The sequence below is a fragment of the Galeopterus variegatus genome, unplaced genomic scaffold (genome assembly GCF_000696425.1).
Source record: "Galeopterus variegatus unplaced genomic scaffold, G_variegatus-3.0.2 Scaffold11094, whole genome shotgun sequence".
Lineage (NCBI taxonomy): Eukaryota > Metazoa > Chordata > Mammalia > Dermoptera > Cynocephalidae > Galeopterus > Galeopterus variegatus.
In genome coordinates, this window is record NW_007737205.1 from 31,984 (window position 1) to 53,779 (window position 21,796).

Genomic DNA, 21,796 nt, shown 5'->3' on the forward strand with positions numbered 1-21,796 from the left:
TTTTTTTTTTTTTTTCCTTTTTGTCTTTTTTTTTTTCGTGTCCGGCAACGGATCGCAACCCTCAGTGTCGCGCCCGTACCGGACCGGGACCGGCAACGGGATCGCAACCCTCAGTGCTGCACCTGCACCTCGCTCAGCCAGTGAGCAGGAACCGGTCTGTATGTGGGATCCGAACCCTCGGCGGGAGCGCCACCACACTCACAAGCGATGCACTGTAGCAGTGCGCCACCAGGCCGGCCCTGTTTCCTTTAATTTTTGCTAAGTGTTGGATTAGAGGGTAATCCCTGTTGAACAGATTATTTCCCTAATAAATATATTTTGGAAATGCCTCAGTAAAAGGAATTTTTCAAATCTTAAGGGAAAAAATACATCAGATAATAGTTGATAAAAAAGAACTTTAATGGAAGGCACTGTTGTCTAAAGTTCCATGGGGGTAACAGCCCACAATATGCCACCCTGCTGCCCTATTTCTCTGACACGCATCTGCCCCACCACAGACAGGAGAGGGTAGATTCCACTCAGCAGGATTTACACAGCAGTGCCCAGTGGTGCTATTACCTCCCAAAGCACTGATATTTTTCCTTAAAACAAAACAAAAAATGGCTTAGACTAACAACAGAACATCTCAGGGGGAAAAAAACAACTATAGTAGCTATTATAGCCTAGAAAAAGGTTTCTAAGAGATCCCATATGTATAAGAGGCCCAAGAAATATATTCTGTTGTCTGTTAAGTCCCCACGACAAGAAGGGTGTAAAGTTATGTCCTTGGTTCAGACCATGCTGAATGAGAAGTTACCAGCTACATGCGTAAGAGGTTCACAAACCAAACTTCTGTTTGCCACTTGATGATTCAAAAACACTCAACTGCTTTTACCTCAAGGATGGTATCACAAATTCTTAAGCATGTCTTCATTTACTCTCATTAAATACTTTTAATATTGGAACCTTAGGAAAACTGGATTCCTGATTTATGAGAAGCCAGTAGCTTGTCTTTTAGGCAAAAACAGGTACTTTGCTCTTCAGTGCTAAAAGAAACTTCATCTGTTTTTTGCAGTAACTTTTTTTTAGGATAACTGTTCCTTCTACGGATAGTCATCAGCAAAACACCTAAAAGACACATTCTCCCAAGTTCTTACCAAAAATTCATGTAAAGGAAAAAATCATGAAAGCAAAACGTTGCTTTTAGTAGATAAAGTGTTATTTATATACATTAGGACAAGTAATCCATTCAGGGTTTTAAGAGTTTTAAAAACTAAATCACAGTACAGCTGAATGAATGGGGTGGTTCTGATGAGGTATTATTTTGACATTTTGGTCTCCGAAGGTGTTTCCCCAGTATCCAATGTCTTCAACAACCGGAAAAGGCCAGCAGCTTCTCGTATCCTACTGAATTCAATACAGAATGCCTGCACTTCTATAAACAAGTCCTGCACATTAATAATTTTGTTACGGATCAAGGATTGGAGAAAGACACATACAAGACGCACCAAACGATTCTGAAAAAGAAAAAATAAATTTTAGTGTGTCCAATTTCCTAGCAGGTAGTTATAAAATGCACAAACATTCCTATTACTCACCTGCATATATTTATCCTTGATTTGTTCACAAGTAGAGATACAATTTGATATATAAAGATGAATAAATTCAGGAGGTAGATCAACAGCTGTAGTTAGTCTGTTTCATAAAAGTTAGAAAATGTGGACTATTAATTTTGTTAACACTGAAAAAAACAACCATAAAATATAAAATTTCCTTTGGTCATTTGGTGAGAATTCCTGATACATAATCCAATTCCCTAGTTTTAAATATACTTAGGCACATAAACCTAAGAGTCACTCCCACTTATTCACAAATAACATCTCTTTTTATGTCTGTGCTTAGCATTACACATCATAATTACTCATTAAGCAATTTTTTTTTTAGCATTATGTCCCTGAGCATTCTTGGCTGAATCATAAGTCATGGTCTATCATCTCCCAAGCTCCAGTAACCTCAGTAGTTATATGCATTTAAGTAACATTTACTAAAGCCCTATGACATAGAAGTGCTATGAGAGGCAGTGTGTTTGTGAGGAAGGTCTAAGTTTATAGTACAACATACAACCTAAATGCTAAAATGAAGGGTTTGTAGAAAGAGCAGCATGGAGAAGACTTTCCCAAGCCTTAAAAGGGCAAGTGACTTAAACTAAAACCAAAGGAGAAAAAGCATTCTTGATAACTGAGTAATCTGGGCAAAGGCTTGGAATCTGGCATTAGCACAGCATATTTAGGAACACAGCAGAAAAGACTTGGCTGGGATGTAACAAAAGACATGGTGGTGACTCAGGATCAGACGTCAGAGTCTTTAAGACACTGGTATTTTCCAAAGGATTATGTATAGACTTTTAAGGAAAGGAAAAAAAAAAGGGTGGGGGTGGGAATTCCATGCTCAGTTAAATATTTGGGAAACTCTGGGTCATGCTAAAAAGGATATGTTATTGTAAAATATGCATTTCCAAAAGAAGATTAATACATGCTGCTTTTTAAAAACTTATGTGACCCTGAAACTTTTTTCCATGGGGCACGGAGGAACTAGTGCTCCAGGGAATTACCAGCATGGGCCACTGTGGCCACTTGAGATTTGTGTTTGGCAACAAGCTTACTTCAAAACTAAGGGTAATTGCAGATGCTGGTGGGGGGGTTGGGGGGACAAAAACAGGGCCTTGTCCTTGAAATTCTGACACGAGGGCCAAATGTCTGGTGAGGACAATAACTGCTACAGGAATACATTGAAGGGGACAAAGTGAACGCTGAGAGCTGGGTCATGTGAACAGAATTCAGCCACTGAAAGAGTGAGCCGACTTAACAGAACAGGGAAAGGCTTGAACAAGGAGAGGAAGAAAGGAAGCAGTGTGCCTGCCACAAGCGGCTGACCATTCTGCCAGTGATGGGGGATAAAGTTAAAAATGAACGTGGAAACCTCATGCTTCCCTCCTCTGCTACCCCTAAGAGAACGCATTCTCCTCCTGCTTGCACTCAGCTTCCAGCCAGGCTTTTTTCACCAATTAAGTTAAAAGGACGCAATCTTCAGTTCAGTCAAGTAGGCTTTTAAAAATCTCCAACTTATAAACAGGTGCTCAAAACATGTGCTTGAACTGAAGTTTAGTTGCCTGGCCCTCAGAATGGATTTCCCCATACAGTAGAAGGACCATGTAACTTATCATCCAAAACAGGACACCACAAGGACGGGAGCTGGGGATATGAACCCTAAATGGGGACGATCTCAGGCAAACCTGGACCTATGGCCACCCAGTAAGTAAACAACTTAATAAAATAGCAGGCTCCCAAGCTAACCCCCTCAAGCCCACATAATTCTTAATTTACCTAAAATATGTTTGTCAGCAACACTGCACAGAGCACGTCAAGAAGGGAATGCATTTTGTCTCCAAGACAGTAGGGTTGAGAGATTGGGAGTCCAAGAAAGTTTGGGAGTAAGCACGGGGAATCTCTCTGAGGGCATTCCTAGAATTCTCTCAGCTCTAACACCCACACTTTTCCATGCTATAGCTGTTAGTCACTAAGAAAAAATAATGTCATGTCTGTATTTGTACAGGGATAAAGAAGATGCAACTGTGTATAGGGAAATGTCAGCAATTAAGTTTCATTTATGCTTCCATTAACGATAAATAACTCCGAAATCCTACCCTCAGGGTTACTAATGGATGCTAAATTCACATATAATGAACACTGAAGCCTCAGATTATTTTCGTGATTGGCTTGTTAATTAAGCTAACAATATAAGAGAAAATAAAAACCTATTATAGTTTTTCCCTCCTGACCATTTCATCAGGATCCATACATCCCCACACATTTGATCAAATATGGAAACTTACCGATTCACAACTTCCATCGAGTGTAAGGACATGTCCATATTGACCAGGACAGAGAAATACTCAGTGATCTGGCTCGACTGCATTAATTTCAGCAACATTTCTATAGCCACTAGAGGGTTGTTTTCCACGAGGTCAGGAAGTTTGGCTGGAGTGAGGCCAATATGATAAACAAGTTTGGGGTCTTTTTCCAACTCACCAAGGAGCTAAATACAATCAAATTTTTAAAGAGAGAGAAGTTCTTAGGTCAAATTAGAAATATTTTTCCTGCATCCAAAAAACAAGTCTTTTACACAAAAAGCTTATAAATCATCTGCATTGAACCAACTTCATATATTTCTTCCCTCAAACCCATGATCATCATGTCTTGACATTTTTAATTTACATCTGAATTGTGTAGACACTAATCTATAAGTATGATTCCTCCTCTTGGACATGAAACCAGTCTCAGTATTGTCTGGTTGGATACAATATTGTCAGACTGTAGCAATATCATCCTTAAGTCCCTTGTAGATTTTTTTTTCTGTCATCTGCTATAACCAAAAATAATCTTAATTACCAACTAGTTCTCCCAAAAAGCACAAACCATGTAGGATTAAGAGACATCAGCAAAACAACAGCCCCACCGGCCCCACCCAGGTAGAGAGCAGCACTCCCTGAGAAGGGGGTAGGACAGAAGGCAGGACAGCCGCCCTGCTGCAGTCATCAGACCTGCACAAGTCATCAGCGTGCAGGATTTCACAGTTCAAGTCACACCCACACTTTGTAATTCAAACAGGTATCCTCAAAAACATTTTTTCCTGCCAAATGAGTAGTTTTTCTTTGAAGTTTTCAATACTTTTTTCTCTACCTATTTGTATGTTCCACAGTGGACTGTTTCAGGATGGTCTAATATGCAAAACCAACTATAAGGATAGCTATTAATAACCTGAATTTGAAAACAATATTTTTGATGGTAAACTGGACAGGAGATGTCAATATCTCCTGACAAGTTCTAACTTAAAAGTACGCAAACAATAAAATTCACCAACCAGAAACTTCCCACAAAGATGCCTAGCCTTGGGCCGGCCCGGTGGCGCACTGGAGAGTGCGCCGCTTGGGAGTGTGGTGGCGCTCCCGCCGAGGGTTCGGATCCCATGTGGAGACCAGTTCCCGCTCACTGGCTGAGCGCGGTGCAGGCACGACACCGAGGGTTGCGATCCCGTTGCCAGTCCCCGGTACGGGTGCGACACCGAGGGTTGCGATCCCGTTGCCAGTCCCCGGTACGGGTGCGACACCAAGGGTTGCGATCCCGTTACCGGTCAGTAAAAAAGACAAAAAGGAAAAAAAAAAAAAAAGATGCCTAGACTTTCCCTGAGGAGAGTGGACCAGTCTTATACTTGGGCAGAAGCTATTTTTAATCTCAAATCCACCATGAACCAGTTGTGCAATGGGGGTAGTTCACCTTCCCTGGGCCTTGTCTTCCTCCTCTATAAAAGTGATGGATTTCGGACATGACCGGCGCCATTGTGCACACAATAAGCACAAAATAGCCACTCCAGCACCAAACCCCTGCCCCCTTTCCTTTATGAGAAGCCTCCTGACTTAAACAGAAATCCTCTTGCTTTTGTAAGGGCGCAGTTCTCCACCCTGGCTGCATAGTTTCCACATTAGCATAATGCCCCTCCTTGACGGTATCAGCCAGCCCTTGGTGCCCTATATAAGCTCTCCTATGCCTACACCTGGAGCTGTTCCCCATTTTGAGGGCAGCCCCAGGCTTCCCGTCACCTTGAGCGCAGCCTGGCAGATTCTTTTCCTTTAATAAAGCTTGAACGGTACCCGGCATCTCAGCTCACTTTCTTTCATTATGGTGCTGAAACCCGGGAATGGTTTTGGCCGGACCGTCAGACAATACCTTCTCTCTTGGGATGATTGGCCCTTCCCAACCACCCTTCCTGGACCTGCCGAACTGGGTACACTCAGGACTCTCTCTTTTTGCCGTTTAAGACCAACCCATCCAACATCAGCCTCAATTCAGGGTGAGTCATGGGTCAGTCCTCTCTCATCTCAGGTTCCCCTGACTTGTGCTCTCTCTCTCTCGTTCTCGAAGCCCAGGCGCCTGGCCAAAGGAACCTTTCTTGTACCCCCCAGCTATTGGAGGACACTCCTCTAGCTGGTCAGTGGCTTTTCTCTCTCAAAGAGAAGGTGGACAGCAAAAAGGATGCACTTTGTTGGCACTCTTCTTATACGAGGACTGCCCATTTCCTTTCTCACCCTTGAAATGGGATCCTCAGTATACAAACCTAAACGTCTTCTTTTCTATTGTACTCCATTCTCTACACCTCCGCCTCTGGGCTGTCTCCTGGACAACCTGTCCACCTCCAGGGAGACATTAAAACTCAAACACCTCATCACAATGGATCCCAGTGGCCACAAGATGGCACTCTAGATTTAGATACTCTCAGAAATTTAGACAACTTTTGTCACTGGAATGGCAAAAACTGGAGAGATTCCTTGTTCAGGCCTTCTCCTATCTCTGAACGCATTCTTCTGTCAAAACTGTCCTACGTCTCAAATTCTCCTAGCTCATGCCCAACTTCCCCTTTCTGGACTTGGATTAATCTTTTAATCCATCAGACTACTATGCTTCCTGTACGGGCCACCTCGACTACCTCAGTACGCTCAAAATCCTTCACCAGACCCTTCACCTTTTCTCTCTCTTTGTCCTTAGCCACCCAACCCCCCTCTCGTCCCCCTTCGTCAGGTGACAACCCTACCTCAGCTCCAGCTCCAGCTCCAGATATCTCACCCAGTCGTATGATCTCCCCTGGCACGATATTTTTATGATCCTCACTACTACTTTGTCCCCCAAGGACAGGGAACAGGTCTGGATGACGGATCGACAACAGGCAGATGAGGTACATGCTCCAAATAATAGGCGGCCTATGGGAGCCATTGCTGTTCCTTGCACAGACCCAAATTGGGACTACCAGACTGGCCACGGGGATCGGATATCCAGGATAATCTGATCACACACCTACTTCATGGCCTCCAAAAGGCTACTCACAAGTCAGTCAACTATGACAAGCTTAGAGAAATCACACAGAGATCCACTGAAAATACCAACGAGTTCCTAACCCACCTCTCTGAGGCTTTACATAAATACACATGTACAGACCCAAACTCCTCTGCAGGCGTGGCCCTCTTACACTCTCATTTCATTACCCAATCTGCCCCTGATATTCAAAAAACTATAAAAGAGATCAGGCCAAACACCAGCTCCTGGCTAATGCCATCCAAGGCTCACATACTCCAAAGTCGGCTGCCTATAGAGGCAAGCCACCTGCGAACTGCTTCAAATGTAGTCAATTAGGCCACTCAGCATGGGCCTATCCTAACCCCAGGCCTCCTCCCGGGCGCTGTCCTCACTGTAAACAGCCAAATCACTTGGGGTTTGACTGTTCCACTCGCCAGAGAGGGAGTGGCCCAGTCCCCAACCCACAGCCTTTGGCTTCATGGCCATCAGTACCAGAGCTTCTCAGCTTTGCCCAGGAGGAGGACTGACAATGCCCAGGGCCCAAGGCCCCCATGGAGATCACCATGCGTGAGCCCAGGGTAACTTGCCTTGTAGCAGGTAAGCCAATCTCTTTTGTCATCGATACAGGGGCCACTTACTTTTACTCTGCCTGAATATGCAGAACCAACCATCCCATTCTCTATCACAATAGTAGGGGTCATGGGATCAGAATACCACCCACAGACCCTCAACCCCTTTCCTGCACCCTATATCACACCCAATTCACACACAAATTCTTAATAATGCCTCAATGCCCAACCCCCTTACTGGGATGGGCCATTCTTTTCAAACTCAAAGCTACTCTTACCCTAAACACTTTAACTCCAGCCACACTACTTCTGTTACAGGCCACACCAGACCTGGCCCCTGGGGCTTCCACCTTCCCCTCCCCATCGGACAAAGTTAATCCCATAGTAGAAGACACTACTCCCTCCACTGCTATGCACCATTCTCCTATCCTTGTTAAATTGCGGAACCCCTCTTTGTTCCGTGATGTCCCACAATACCCCATCACTAACAAACACCTAATAGGCTTAAAACCCGTCGTACACAAACTCCTTTCTTCTCATCTCTCACGGCTTACCCCTGATACACCCATCCTTCCAATTATAAAGCCTAATGGCTTGTACCATTTAGCACAGGACTGATCCTGACACGCACCATTCCCAGCAACTTGCTTAGACAGTACTACCTCAGGGGTTTCAGGATATCCCCCCCACTTTCCGGCCAGGCCTTAGCTCAAGACTTATCTGAACTTCCCCCAACCTCTAGCACTTTAATACAATCTGTGGATGACCTCCTGCTTTGTAGGCCCTCCTATGAGGATTCACAGGCCCACACTGTTGCTCTCCTTAATTTCCTGGCCTCCAGGGGATATCGAGTGTCCCCCAGCAAGGCCCAAATTTCTTCTCTTTAAGTCACCTATTTGGGAGTCCACCTCACCCCCAACACCAGAGAAATAACAGTGGATCACAAAAGTCTAGTTTCTGAACTTCCTACTCCTACCACAAAGGGTGAAATACTTTCTTTCTTGGGGCTTGCAGGATATCTCCACGTGTGGATTCCTAACTTACAAAACCACTTTATGGGGTAGCCAAAGGGGATTCTGCCATTCATTTAGATCCCACAGAGCCCATTCATTCTCCTTTCCAGCGATTAAAAGCCGCTCTCCTTGCAGCCCCAGCTCTCTTTCTCCCAAAACTCTCTCATCCTTTTATCCTATGCGTCACTAAAACCCAAGGATTGGCAGTCAGGGTTTTGGGACAAGAGGCAGGAGATATTCTCTCCCCTGTTGTGTACCTCTCTAAACAACTAAACACCACAGCTTGAGAATGGGCCCGTTTATGGGCCTTGGCGGCAGCCACCCTTTTAACACAAGAAAGCTCTAAACTAACTTTTGACCAAACAATCAAGACCTTCTCAGCCATAAGGCCATGTCAATTCTCTCCCCTTCCTGCCTACAACTTATCCACCTTACTTTCATTGAAAATTCCCAGTTCTCCTTTAAACCTCGCCCTCCCTTAAAATCCAGCCACTCTCATCCCAAAACACTCATGACCCTTAGAACACAATTGCAAGGAGGCTTTAGACTGCTTTCTCAATCCCTTTCCACACATCTCCCCACATCCCATCATGCAGACCCAACATACATGGTTCATAGATGAGAGTGCCACCTCCACACCTGCCCCCTGGGCGGGTTATGCCATAGTAAATATAACACAAGCTATTGAGGATACCCCATTTCCCCAACATCACTTCCCAAGAGGCAGAACTCATTGCCCTGACCCACGCTCTCACCCTAACAAGTAACAAACAAGTCAATATATACACTGACTCTAAGTGTGCTCACCACATCCTACACTCCTGCGCAGCCATATGAAAGGAGAGAGGATACATGACCACTCAGGGAGGGCCCATAAAAAACAGACATCTTATCAAGATACTTCCTGAGGCTGCACAACTCCCAAAGGAGGTTGGGGTTATACACTGCAGAGGACACCAAACCTCCAACGACCCCATAGCCCAGGGAAACAAACTGGTGGATCCAGCTGCAAAACAGGCTGCTCAATCACCAGGCCCCCACTCTTCTTCTCCCACTCAGGTCCTTCTCATGGCCTCCACACCCTCACCCAATACACACCTCAAGAAATACAACACCTCCAACAGTTGGGAGCACAAAGGACAACTGGTATACTCTCTCCGGTTGTTATGTCCTCCCTACTACACAAGCTGAACAAGTCCTTTTAGATTTCCATAATTCAGTTCATATAGGCTATGAACCCCTACTACGCCTTCTTCAGCCCTTACATTACTCTCCCCACATGACCAAGTTACAAAAACAAATCACTCAAAACTGTCCTGTGTGTACTCGTTGCTCCAATCCTTTCCCACCCACCAGGCCAGAGGATACACTCCTGGCCAGGACTGGCAAATTGACTTTACTCACATGCCTCCCCACAAAAGGACACGCCGTCTTCTAACATTAGTAGATACCTTTTCAGGATGGACTGAGGCTTTTCCCTGCACTTCAGCAGTTAACGCGTACTCTCACCTCAGAAATCATCCCTCATTTTGGCTTGCCCCAATCACCTCATAAAAACACACCTCACCAATCTGTCCTTGTAACTTCACCTCCCTTGGACCCAACTTCTCCCTCTAGCACTCACTCATTTGCCAGCTGCCCCCACAAACTTATGCATGTCAGACCCTTCACTCTCACACCTCTCCCTTCCAGCTCATCACCTTTAGGCCAGTATCTCCCTACTCTTTCGCTCCTTAGGGATCTTCTTAGGGAACAGGCCAATCTTCTATTACCTCATCCTTTCCCCACCACCCCCTCAGACTTTAAACTGAGCCCAGGACAGCAAGTGTATATTAAAACCTGAATCCCAAAGCCCCTCTCGCCATGTTGGGAAGGGCCTTACACAGCACTTCTCACCACCCCCACGGCAGTAAAAGTACTAGGAAAGGCCTCTTGGTGTCACTTATCCTTGGTAAAACAAGCACCTGAGACTTTACCCAAAAATCTGTTAACACCAAGCCAGAGGGGTCCCTCTACTCAACCCCCAACCCGACATCTCCTTACACTTTGTCCATTTTAGGACCCACAAAACTGAAAATCTCCAGGACCTTCGCTCTTCCCCCAATCCCAGAAGAAGGATGACCTTTCCCCCTGTGATTATCCTCTCACTCTTGCAGGCCTGCTTCCCTTCGCACCCTTCCCATGTTTTTCCTCCTGTCTCAATGCTCCCCCTTACCTGGAACATGGAGGTTCCAGGTCCACAGGGACAATGCAGTCCTCAGCGAATCAGACTCGTCCCCGAGTGACTCATCTGTCTCCCACTTCGTGAGAAACTTTCTGTGGTCACCCCCTCCCTGTCGATGCAGCCCACAACGTTTCCACAAACGTCTCTTCGCTTTCCTCTAATCTCACCTCAGTGGGGACTGTCAGCGTTGTGCGGGGCCTGCCCACCCTCTGCCTCAATAACACCAAACACTACCACTCACTTACCCCCTCCTCATCCATGCCCGAAAACCAGAACATATTTCCTTTGTAAAACTACGTTATCCTGTTGCCTGCCCCCACAACGCGATTTCAATTGGTTTCGATTTCTTGCATATTCATTTGGCTCATCCCGACATCAATGTCCAGACAGATGGAGGGATGGAGACGGGACTGGAACTAACTTCAGCCCCTCCCTCTCTGGAAGTGCCCCTGCTTCCATAGGGCACTAATTGTACCTTTTAATTGGGGCAGGATCCTTCCTGCAACTGGAACTGGCAAAGCAGGCCCTGCTACTGCCTCTTGATTCTATTAAAAACTCTCAGAAGAACTAAGTACAGATAGCATTTCCTCCCATCAGCGACAGGTCACCTTACTCGCAACAGTCACTTTACAGAACCGTCGGGCCCTTGACCTTCTTACAGCTGAGAAGGAAGGCACCTGCCTCTTCTTGGGGGAGGAATGCTGTTATTATGTAAATGAGTCCGGGGTGATCCAAAATAACTTAAACCATTTAAAGGCAAGCACTGATCACCAATGCAAAGGGTTATAAAACACAAACACACCTGAGGGGTGGCCCCAGTCACTGAACCCTTGGATACCCTGGCTTATGCCCCTACTAGGACCCCTAACTGTGCTGGGACTCATCCTACTTTTTGGTCCCTGTCTCTTTTGGTGTTTCTCTAATTCCTTGCAGGAACGAATACAGCTTTTACCAACCAAAATTTCACCGAATTGTTCCTGTGAGGAGGATATCAGCCTCTCAGAATCAGCGACCCTTCCCTGGAGAAATACAGTCTCCCCACACGAAACCAAGACCCCGCCACCTAATTGTTTTGCCCGCCAACATAAATCTTTTATTTTTCCATATCTTCGCCCATCTCCAGCAGGAAGTAGCCTCAGAAGACCGAGACCTTTGCCCCCTTTCCCTTCTCCTTATACTTAAAAGGCGGGAATGATGGATTTTGGACGTGACCTGAGCCACTGTGCACACAATAAGCACAAAACAGCCACTGGTCTTGTCTTCCACTCCAGTGTCAAACCCCTCCCCTATTCCATTTATGAGAAGCCTCCTGACTTAAATAGAAATGCTTTTGCTTCTGTAAGGGCGCAGTTCTCCACCCTGGCTGCATAGTTTCCACATTAGCATAATGCCCCTCCTTGATGGTATCAGCCAGCCCTTGGTGCCCTATATAAGCTCTCCTATGCCTACACCTGGGGCTGTCCCCCATTTTGAGGGCAGCCCCAGGCTGCCCGTCACCTTGAGTGCAGCCTGGAAGATTCTTTTCCTTTTACAAAGCTTGAACAGTACCCGGCGTCTCGGCTCACTTTCTTTCAAAAAGGTTAAGAATTCCACTAACTCTTAGAAGAGTTCATGCCAGCTTAAAATGTAACAATGTGTGTCAAGTGGCTAGCTGGTACACAGCACAAACAGGGTGCCAAAAAATAAGACATGTCCTATCTCACCTCTCCTGGAGACAAACAGATCACGAAGAAATTTTCAGTCAGATTTTTTGCCCCACCAGAACAAAATTACCAAAAGGGAAAAAGGCAGAACAAAGCTTCAGAGATAAAAAACCTTTAAGACTTTCTAGTGCTGGCTCATGGTGACAGTATTAGATCATTTACCATTTTATGAAAAACAAAAGTAAACTCTTGACGGGTTGAGGATAAGAGAATGTTTTCAACAAATACATACCTGTGTTTGCTGTGGAGAAGATAAGGGGCTTTTGAAGGCTTTGGCCATGATTCGCTTGATCTCCACACCAGTGCTGTTCTTGACACACATGGACTTATCCCACTGGATCGCATGGTCAGGCTCCGTGGGATTCAGCCAAGCCAGTTCGTCCTCACAAATGTGGAGGGGAGGTGGTGGACGAATAAACTCTGGCCGAAAATGGCCTGTAACGAGGAGTAACATTTGACTGCTTCTGTCAGTAGCTAACATCTGCACAGACCTCACACGCACTGCACTTAACGAAGTACACCAGCGACTCTTTCAGTAAGGATAATGTGGTAAAACTGTCACAGTTCAAAATCAGAAGCAGGGGGCCGGCCCGGTGGCGCACTGCTACAGTGCGCCGCTTGGGAGTGTGGTGGTGCTCCCGCCGAGGGTTCGGATCCCACATACAGACCGGTTCCCGCTCACTGGCTGAGCAAGGTGTGGGAGCAACACCGAGGGTTGCAATCCCGTTGCCGGTCCCGGTCCGGTACGGGCACGACACTGAGGGTTGCGATCCATTGCCGGACACGAAAAAAGACAAAAAGGAAAAAAAAAAAAAAATCAGAAGCAGGAACGATAAAGAGAGTCAGGGTTTCACCAGAATACAAAGAAAATGAAAAAAATGATGTAACAGCATGATGCCAGAGAGCAAATCCATTCATTTTGGAGAGGAGAGGAAAGCATGGCCATGACCTGACAACTATGAATTCAAGCAGGACTGCTCAACAGAAAAGGACACGACTACTAGACTGCTAAGTCTTTGTCCTTTCTCATCCTATTCTTAGTGACCGCTATTTTGTTCAGAGACCATTAGGATTTGTACTAGTTTTATCTTTGCATCTTTTAACTTTGAAGTAACAAATTACGTGGAGATGAAATGACAGGAGAAAAAAAGTATCATTAACTTCAGATGTTTTCAAATGAATCTGGAGACTTTCATGAATCCTTAAATGCAAATTCACAATTATCATATTCATTTTCACAAAACAGTAGAAGTAGCACAGGAAAATGAAGTGACTCAACTCTTAACTACTGTATAAAACAAGACTGAGCCCTCAGTTACAAACCCACTACGCACAATTATCATATTCATTTTCACAAAACAGTAGAAGTAGCACAGGAAAATGAAGTGACTCAGTTCTTAACTATTGTATAAAACAAGACTGAGCCCTCAGTTACAAACCCACTACGGTAAATGCAGGCTAGGACTTCTGTGGAACCCACTTCACATCTCACTTTGGTTTCCACGTGGGGCAGGAGGCAGCTTATTCCCATCACGGATCCTAGCCCCTGCCAAGTTTGAGATCACTCTCTTTAGCTTATTGAAAACATCTGTTTTCACCACTTCTCGGCCTTTTGGCCAAGACCAAGTGAAAACATCTATTTTCTTCTAAGAATCATCACTTTACCTTGAACATCTCCACTGTCCCTTCACTGGCATCACCAGCAGGAGCATCTGAATCTCTCTTCAGACCAAGCACAGAAACAGATGAAGTGCTTAACACTTACTGAAAAGTACTGCTTATGTGAGGTGGGGACGCTGGAGTTCGGCTAGACTCACTTATTGTGAGTGACTTGCTTCTCATGTACCTTCATGGTGGCCCATACAATTGCAAGTTGTCTGAACAAATATTAAATAGGAACCATTACATGCCAGGGGCCTCCCACACACTTGTGACTAGCTGATACTTCAAATATTAAACCTGTTTATGCAAGAGATCTACTGTAAACCAAATGGAATAAAAGGTCACAGTGTAAGTTTCAAACTCATGGTGACACAATAATATGGAGAACATGTTCTTATCTCTAAGCAGAAAGCATGGCTTCATTATTCAAGCCACAAAGAAGAATAAAACACAAAAGATGCAGTTACATCATTTCAAATTCAACAGGTGTTTTCTTTGAGTTAAAGTAAATTAAGAGCTATAAGATCAGTAAAACTTTAAAATGGAGACGGTAACAATAGTGATGAGATTACTAAAGAGGTATAAAATAAAATAAGCTACAAAAATACTCATTTCAGTAAAATCAGAGAATTTCTATCTTTAAGTATATTTGTGATAGACATGTAATAAACAACTTGGTGTGTAATTTTTTTAATGAAGAAACATTTTCACTGAGTGTCCCTGCTATGTTCTAGGCAATTTCACTTTAAATTCAAGTTTAAGTAGCAACAAAAATAGTAAGATGTCGCAAAAAACTGAAAAGTCCCAAAGGATACTGACAGAATAAAACCAAGAAATAAAATTAATTTATATATACCTACTTTCAATAGGTGGTTTTGGTCCACTGACTAAAGCTTCCGTGATCTGAGAGGCAACTGAACTGTCAAATCCGGAATTAGAAGAATCTGGGTCTGGGTCACTGAGAATACTAGGAAAGCTAGCTTTACTCTGGGTTGGCAATTCAGACTGGCGTTCTGAAAAAGGTTAAAATAGGAGGCATTTTAAAATGAGGACACCACAAGGAGAATGAAAAGACAAGCTACTAACTGGGGAAAGCTAGCTGCAACACATGAAAACAAAGGGCCACATTCAATGTGTGTGTATGTATTTTTAAACTCCTACAATCCAATTAAAAAAAATTAAGAACCCATTTAAAAATGGACTAATGACTTTAACATGCATTTTACAAAAAAAGCTTGAATGGCCAATAAACATTTGAAAAGTTAATCCCATTAGGAACCAGGAAAACTTTTGTTAAAACACAAGATACTACTACATACCCACAAGACTGGCAAAAATTAACAAAATTGACATTATCAAACACAGAGGAGGATGTAAGGTAACTTACACGCTGCTACTGGGAATAAAAATGGCATGGCAACTTTGGAAAATAATTTGACATTTCCTAATAAAGTTTTACATGTGCATATCTTTCCACCTAGAAGAAACACTTCCACAGGAACCCCAGGAGAATGTATAAAAATATTCACAGCAATATTATCTGCATCAGTAGAATGGGTAAAGAACTCAGTGTCACGCCATATGAATATACCACACAGCAACAAAAGACAACCACGGCAGTTACGTACCGTCAACATGATTTCATCTCTCAAATACACCCAACAGAAGGAAAGTATAAAAATAAATACTGTATGATTCCATGTATATAAAGTTCCAGGGCGTGCAAAGTACGACTATAGGCATGCACAGGAGGGAAGGATATATAACAAATGGAGAATGATCACCGCAAAAGTCAGGTTAGTGATGCGGGTGAGGGTGGGCAGCAATTGGGAAAAACACACAGGGAGCCTCTAGGCCCCCAAAATATTCCATTTCTTAACCTGAATGGTGGTTACTCCAGGTTCACTTTTTATAATTCCTTAAAATGTAAATGCATGTTTTATGAAGTACCATATTTCACATTTTGTCATTTTAAAAGCATAGAAGGCTAAAAATTCCTGAATAAAGAGTTATAAAAGTCAATAAAAAACCATCATCCAAATCGAAAAATGGCCTGACACAAATGAAAAGATTCCTTAGACATATGACAAGACGTTCGACCTCACTCATTTAGTAAGAAAAATGCTAACTAAAATTATCCTGAGATTTTTTTTTCATCTCAGATTGCTGAAGTACAAATAGTTAGATAACATACTATTGATCAAGATGTACAAAAAAATTTAAATTGGCAAATTATGCAGTAAAGGAGTAAGTAGTAGGTGTTCGTCATGAGTTTTTAATAAAACCTCTGAGATGAACACTGTCATTGTTAACACGGTAAAATTCTGCCCCTTACGTTTAACTTGTCGGCTTTTTTCTTTAAAGTTAAAACACCAATGGGCCGAGCCCGTGGCACACTCGGGAGAGTGCGGTGCTGGGAGCCCGGTAGCGCTCCCGACGCGGGTTCGGATCCTATATAGGGATGACCGGTGCGCTCACAGCGCTCACTGGCTGAGCGCGGTGCGGCCAGTCTCAAAAAGGACAAAAAAAAAAAAAAAAAAGTTAAAACACCAACTGTATCATCCATAAAAACACCTTTAACCCACAGATCCCACAGTAAGACATCTGAATTTCAGGCTTCTGCCGGCTAGGGCAAGGGAGGTGTGTTTTTTTGTTTTTTGGGGTTTTTTGCACTTGTGAAAATGGATGGATTAGGGACATCTTCAATCTGGGTGTCTTAGACAAAAGCAAGCAGTCATCTTAGCCACTCTGCCAAATTTCTCAATCCTTACTCTAGGCACTTCCGAGGGTACTTCAAAAAGTTCATGGAAAGATTCATTTACCTTTTAATTCTATTTTTGCACAAACTTTTGAAGTACCCTTGTATTCTTCTCAGCACTTGACATACTTCAAAAACTTCCTCACAGGCTGACTGAAGTCATCACAAGTTGAAAGGGAGGTCCGATTTGATTGTCACGTTATTAAATACTAAGTTAGACTCATCAGAATATACATCACCTCTGTTCAGATGCCCATACCGGACAGCCACCAAAAAAAGAAATAAAGAATGTATATCACTGATGAAGGTAAGATGACTGAAATTGCCTATCATCTCTATATCCAATTTTCAAACTACCTTTGGTTAGGAAAATAATCATTTTATTTCTATTATTACATTATATCTGGCACTAGTGGCTAATAAGAACTTTTGTGTACCTTCAACCTTAAAAGTCTTAAAAAGATTCTCAGAAAATAACCATTGTTATACTGTTAATACCCAGTAGTTAAAAAGTGAGGTTCAGAATGTTCCAAAGAAAAAAGTTTATCAGAACTTATCACCTTATATAGAAGCTAAATGTCACAGATGTATGAAGTTTAAGAAGGATGGGCATTGTCAGAATTAACACTGCAGCTCACTTTATCACAAGGTCAAGGGTCACAAATCTGGCTATATACAAGTATCAGAATTTCCCAAATGAACCACTCTCAAGTGATAAGTGATAAGACCCATGCCTAGAGCAGGCAAGCAAGAAGTCTCCTCTTATCCTCCAGAACTTAGAGAAGCTCTCTCTCACCACCGTTCGAGAAGATCCTCCTACTATTTTCTGTCAGGACAGGGTGTTCGCTTCAAGAGCACTCATTCATTTGCTTGCATATGTAACACAAAACATACCAAACAATCTCAAAAAAGAAGAAAGTTGGAAGTCTCACACTTTCTGATTTCAAACCATAGTACAAAGCTACAGTAATCAAAACAGTGTGGTACTGGCATAAAGACAGACATACAGACCAATGGAATGGAATAACAAACCCAGAAATTAACCCTCCCATACATGGACAAATGACTTTCAACAAGGATGCCAAGGGAATAGCATTTTGGCTATTCAGAGTCCCTCAAGATGCCCTTGAATTTAAAGATGGATTTTTCTATTTCTGCAAAAAATGTTGTTGGGATTTTAACAAGAATGCACTGACTCTGTATATTGTTTTGGGAAGTACTGACACCTTAACAGTATTAAGTCTTCCAATTAAAACAATTTTTTTTGTTTGTTTGTTTTGCATTTTTTTAACCGGTAAGGGGATCATAACCCTTGGCTTGGAGCTATCTACACCACGCTCAGCCAGCGAGCGCACTGGCCATCCCCATATAGGATCCGAACCTACAGCCTCGGCGCTACTAGCGCTGCACTCTCCCGAGTGAGCCACAGGGCTGGCTCTAAAACAATTTTTTTAAAAAAACTATATTTTACCTAGCATTCTTCTAAATTTGGAAAAGCAATCAATTCAAGTAAAAACTGAAAATGAATTTACATGTTGTATTAGCATCAAAAAATAAACACTTCCATTTAGGATCCAGTACTGAAACTACTTTTTTTATGGAAGATACTAACCTTTTAGCACAGTTACAAAGACCTTCATTTTAAGTAGAGCACCTCAAAAAAGGGGGCCTCATCCTACCACACAATAATGCCCCAATCACTGATTCTTCCTTACCAGCCAAGGCTAACTGAAGTCCACTAATGTCCACAGACTGGCCCATGTTTCCGACGTCCATCAATGCAATCTGGCGAGGCGTCTTTTTGAAGAGTTCCCTTGGGGGTGCCAGCATCAGCTGGGAAAGAAAAAACTTTTCTGGTGGAGTTATAGGAGGTAAAAATCCTGTGAACAAAAATGTATAACGATTTCTCCAATGGCTACTTTTAAAACTTAACTTTAAACTGGTGAAATTAGTATTTGTTACTTGCTGTTTCAACCCACATATTTTTTGAAAATAAACTATAATTAAGTTTCAGTTAACCAAATATATGCTGTACACTTATTTATAAACTATGTAATTAAGTATGTCATTTGAACTTCTATGATCTGTGGCACTATTAATGAAACTTAAAGTTTTTGTAGCTATTAAGAACTCAATGTTCTGAAGTGCCTCAATTCCTACAAACGCTAAAGCTCATTTATACAAGCAAAAACATAGTAAAAACTATAGTTCTCAGAAATGTTTTTCTTTCTTTGCTGCTGCCAGCAACTGATGTAAAAGCTGAAAAGAGAAGGAAGCAATCACCAGCAACACGAATACACTTCACACACCTGCTTCAATACGCAGTGCAGCTATGAAATTCCCATAATGCTGAAGGTTCCTTCCCGTCCGTCTGTCCCATATTCACTTGCTCACCAAACCTATCTATCCTACTGCTTGCAATGTCACCAGACTGTGTTCCCTCAGCTCCATCCCCACGCCCCTCCTCTCTTGCCTGGACTACAGGACAGCCTTTTTGATTTCCCCAGCTCCCAGTTTTGACCCCTGCCCACCCTCTACCCAGTCTGCACTCCCCCTTACCATTTAGCTATACTGTATTTCTAGAGTACAAAGCTGATCATATTACTTAATCTGTTTACAATGAATTAAAGCCAAACTTCTACACCATTACAAGACCCCTCATAATCTGGTCCTGACTCATCTTCCTAATCCCACCTCTTGAACTCTCCTCCCATCCATGTACCCTACACTTCAATTGCACAAAACCTCTCAGCTTCTATGAATACACCCAGTTCTTCAACAATACAGGCCCACACTCTTCCCTCTCACCCTCATCTCTAATCAATATCCCACAAAAATATCACTCCCTCTGAGAATCTCTCCAGCTCCACAGGCAGGCAGTCATTCTTTCCTCTGTGCTACCAAGCAGGATTTTGTATGCGATGTCTAGTAGACCCCTTACCACACTGTGTTAACACTATGTTTGTCTCTCCAACCAAACTGCAAGCTTCTGGAGTGCGAGGAAGCCATATTTTGTACTTCCAGACACATGATCAACTCTGACTCTGCTCAGAATCAACAGAAAAGCTTTTTAAAAATACACCCATTACATGCTCGCTCTAAATGTACACTATCAGAAGCTCTAGGAGGGGGCTTTGGCACTGGTATTTCCTCTTCTGTGTATTTACACACCACCCCTACCTACTTTAACAATGGTCATGACTGGTAACACTTATTATAAATCCTTTTATTCGTCATAACAACTGTACCAGCTAGGAATTATGATGACCTGCATTTTACAGATGAGGAAACTAAGGCACAGAGAGGTTAAATAACCCATCCATAGGTTCCTTCCCTGGCAACTTCCTCCCCTTCCTTGGCAAATTTATGTTTACAGTGCAATCTGTGGACTACATATAGGTTTAGACTCAATGCATTTGAGAATAGCATTATGTAAGTCAGGGTTCCTTAGCCTAACCTGCCTGTCAGAATTCAAAGGGCTCTCTGACCTAAATCCCACACTGTCCCCATCCTCTACTATGAGCACCCTAGGGTAGTGCACTCACTTTCTGGGAAGCCACAAATTTCCTGAAAGCCAGGTTAAGTATACCTATACCTGCTCTCTGACCTAAATCCCACACTGTCCCCATCCTCTACTATGAGCACCCTAGGGTAGTGCATTCACTTTCTGGGAAGCCACAAATTTCCTGAAAGCCAGGTTAAGTATACCTATACCCTAAGGGCATCTCAGTCCAACACAAAGGTGGCCCTTCTTAGAGCGGGAAACTAATCACAGATGCTTTAGATCCAGAGGGGTTGCCAGGTAGGAAGAGCAACTAGCTTAAAGCGTAGGAGCCCTCCGGTGCCACAAAACAAGCCCCTGGTATTTCCTCAAAATCTGCTGCCTTCACTTTGACTCACTGCAGGCCCTATCTACACAGTGGTTTGCCCTTCTTTCACTGGTTGAGGACTGTAAGATCAAACTGTTTCCTACTTCTAACTATCTGCGTCCCTCACCACACTGGTCCCTAAGTCCTCCATGTCCCCTTATCACTCATCACCATCCCCTCTGCCCCTTTCTCGTCTTATGGCTGCGAGTCTTCTCCCAAAGTAAATCCTCATAAAGCATCTCCTGCTTGAGCTTAAAAAAAAAAAAAAAAAAGCAAACTTGCATCTAACCTGCTGGTCTGATCTCACCAATGCTGCCATGCTGCCCTTATACGTTTTACATAATGTCCAGCAGTCATACCTTTTCTAATCAAGATGTGAATTTGAGAGTACCTTCTATTATCCAGGGATACCTAACAGACCAAGAAAGGCACCTGCAAAGTCTTTAAATACTACTGTTTATTGTCTATTTCCGCCCAACAACTTCGTCGGGTTCTCAGTTGACTTCTCTGAGACTTAAAACCGTTGGCGGATCTAGTGTGTCCTTAGTTATAACTTCACACACGTCATATGGGCTTTAGAAGAACGCACTGTATTCGAGGCACTAAAAGTGTCAAGCCCTACACTGAGCTGCAAGATTCGACGGCCTGTACAGTTCCGAGGAATAATATTCGGGGCCATGAATCTGTAACGAAACTACCACTTCTCCATACATCTGAGCTACTGGCGCGGGGGGCGGGTGAGGTGATCATTCCAAAAGGATACTTGATTCCCCTGGCGGGTGAGTTCCCAGACGTGCAGGAGGAAAGATGCGCGCCTAACTCCCCACGCGGCGTACACCCGGCCTGGGGAGGTACCTGAGAGCGGTGGCCGGTCGGGCTCCTGGCCGCCGCGGGCGGGCGGCGCGGGGTTGAGCAGGTGCGCGAAGCTGGCGGCGAAGGGGTTGGCGGCGAGCGGCTCGGTGCGGTACATCTCCCACAGCAGGTAGAGCGCGGTGAGGCGCTGCGCCGCGCTGGGCAGCAGGTCGGGCTGCTGCAGCAGCATGACGAGCACCGAGCCCAGGCGGAAGTGGTCGGCCTTGCTGAAGTAGTGGTGGAAGGCGGTGGACAGGCCCTC

General features: G+C 43.8%; 1 protein-coding gene across 1 annotated transcript; it reads right to left on the reverse strand.

The window, feature by feature from the left end:
- Positions 1 to 1,176: 1,176 nt before the first annotated feature.
- Positions 1,177 to 21,790, reverse strand: CNOT11 (CCR4-NOT transcription complex, subunit 11). Its single transcript, XM_008594585.1, has 7 exons — positions 21,538 to 21,790; positions 18,529 to 18,693; positions 14,916 to 15,068; positions 12,626 to 12,828; positions 3,872 to 4,074; positions 1,578 to 1,674; positions 1,177 to 1,496 (listed from the first exon to the last, which is right to left on the reverse strand). The coding sequence occupies exons 1-7, from the start codon at positions 21,722 to 21,724 to the stop codon at positions 1,299 to 1,301; spliced, it is 1,206 nt and encodes a 401-aa protein (XP_008592807.1). The 5' UTR covers positions 21,725 to 21,790; the 3' UTR covers positions 1,177 to 1,298.
- Positions 21,791 to 21,796: the final 6 nt, after the last annotated feature.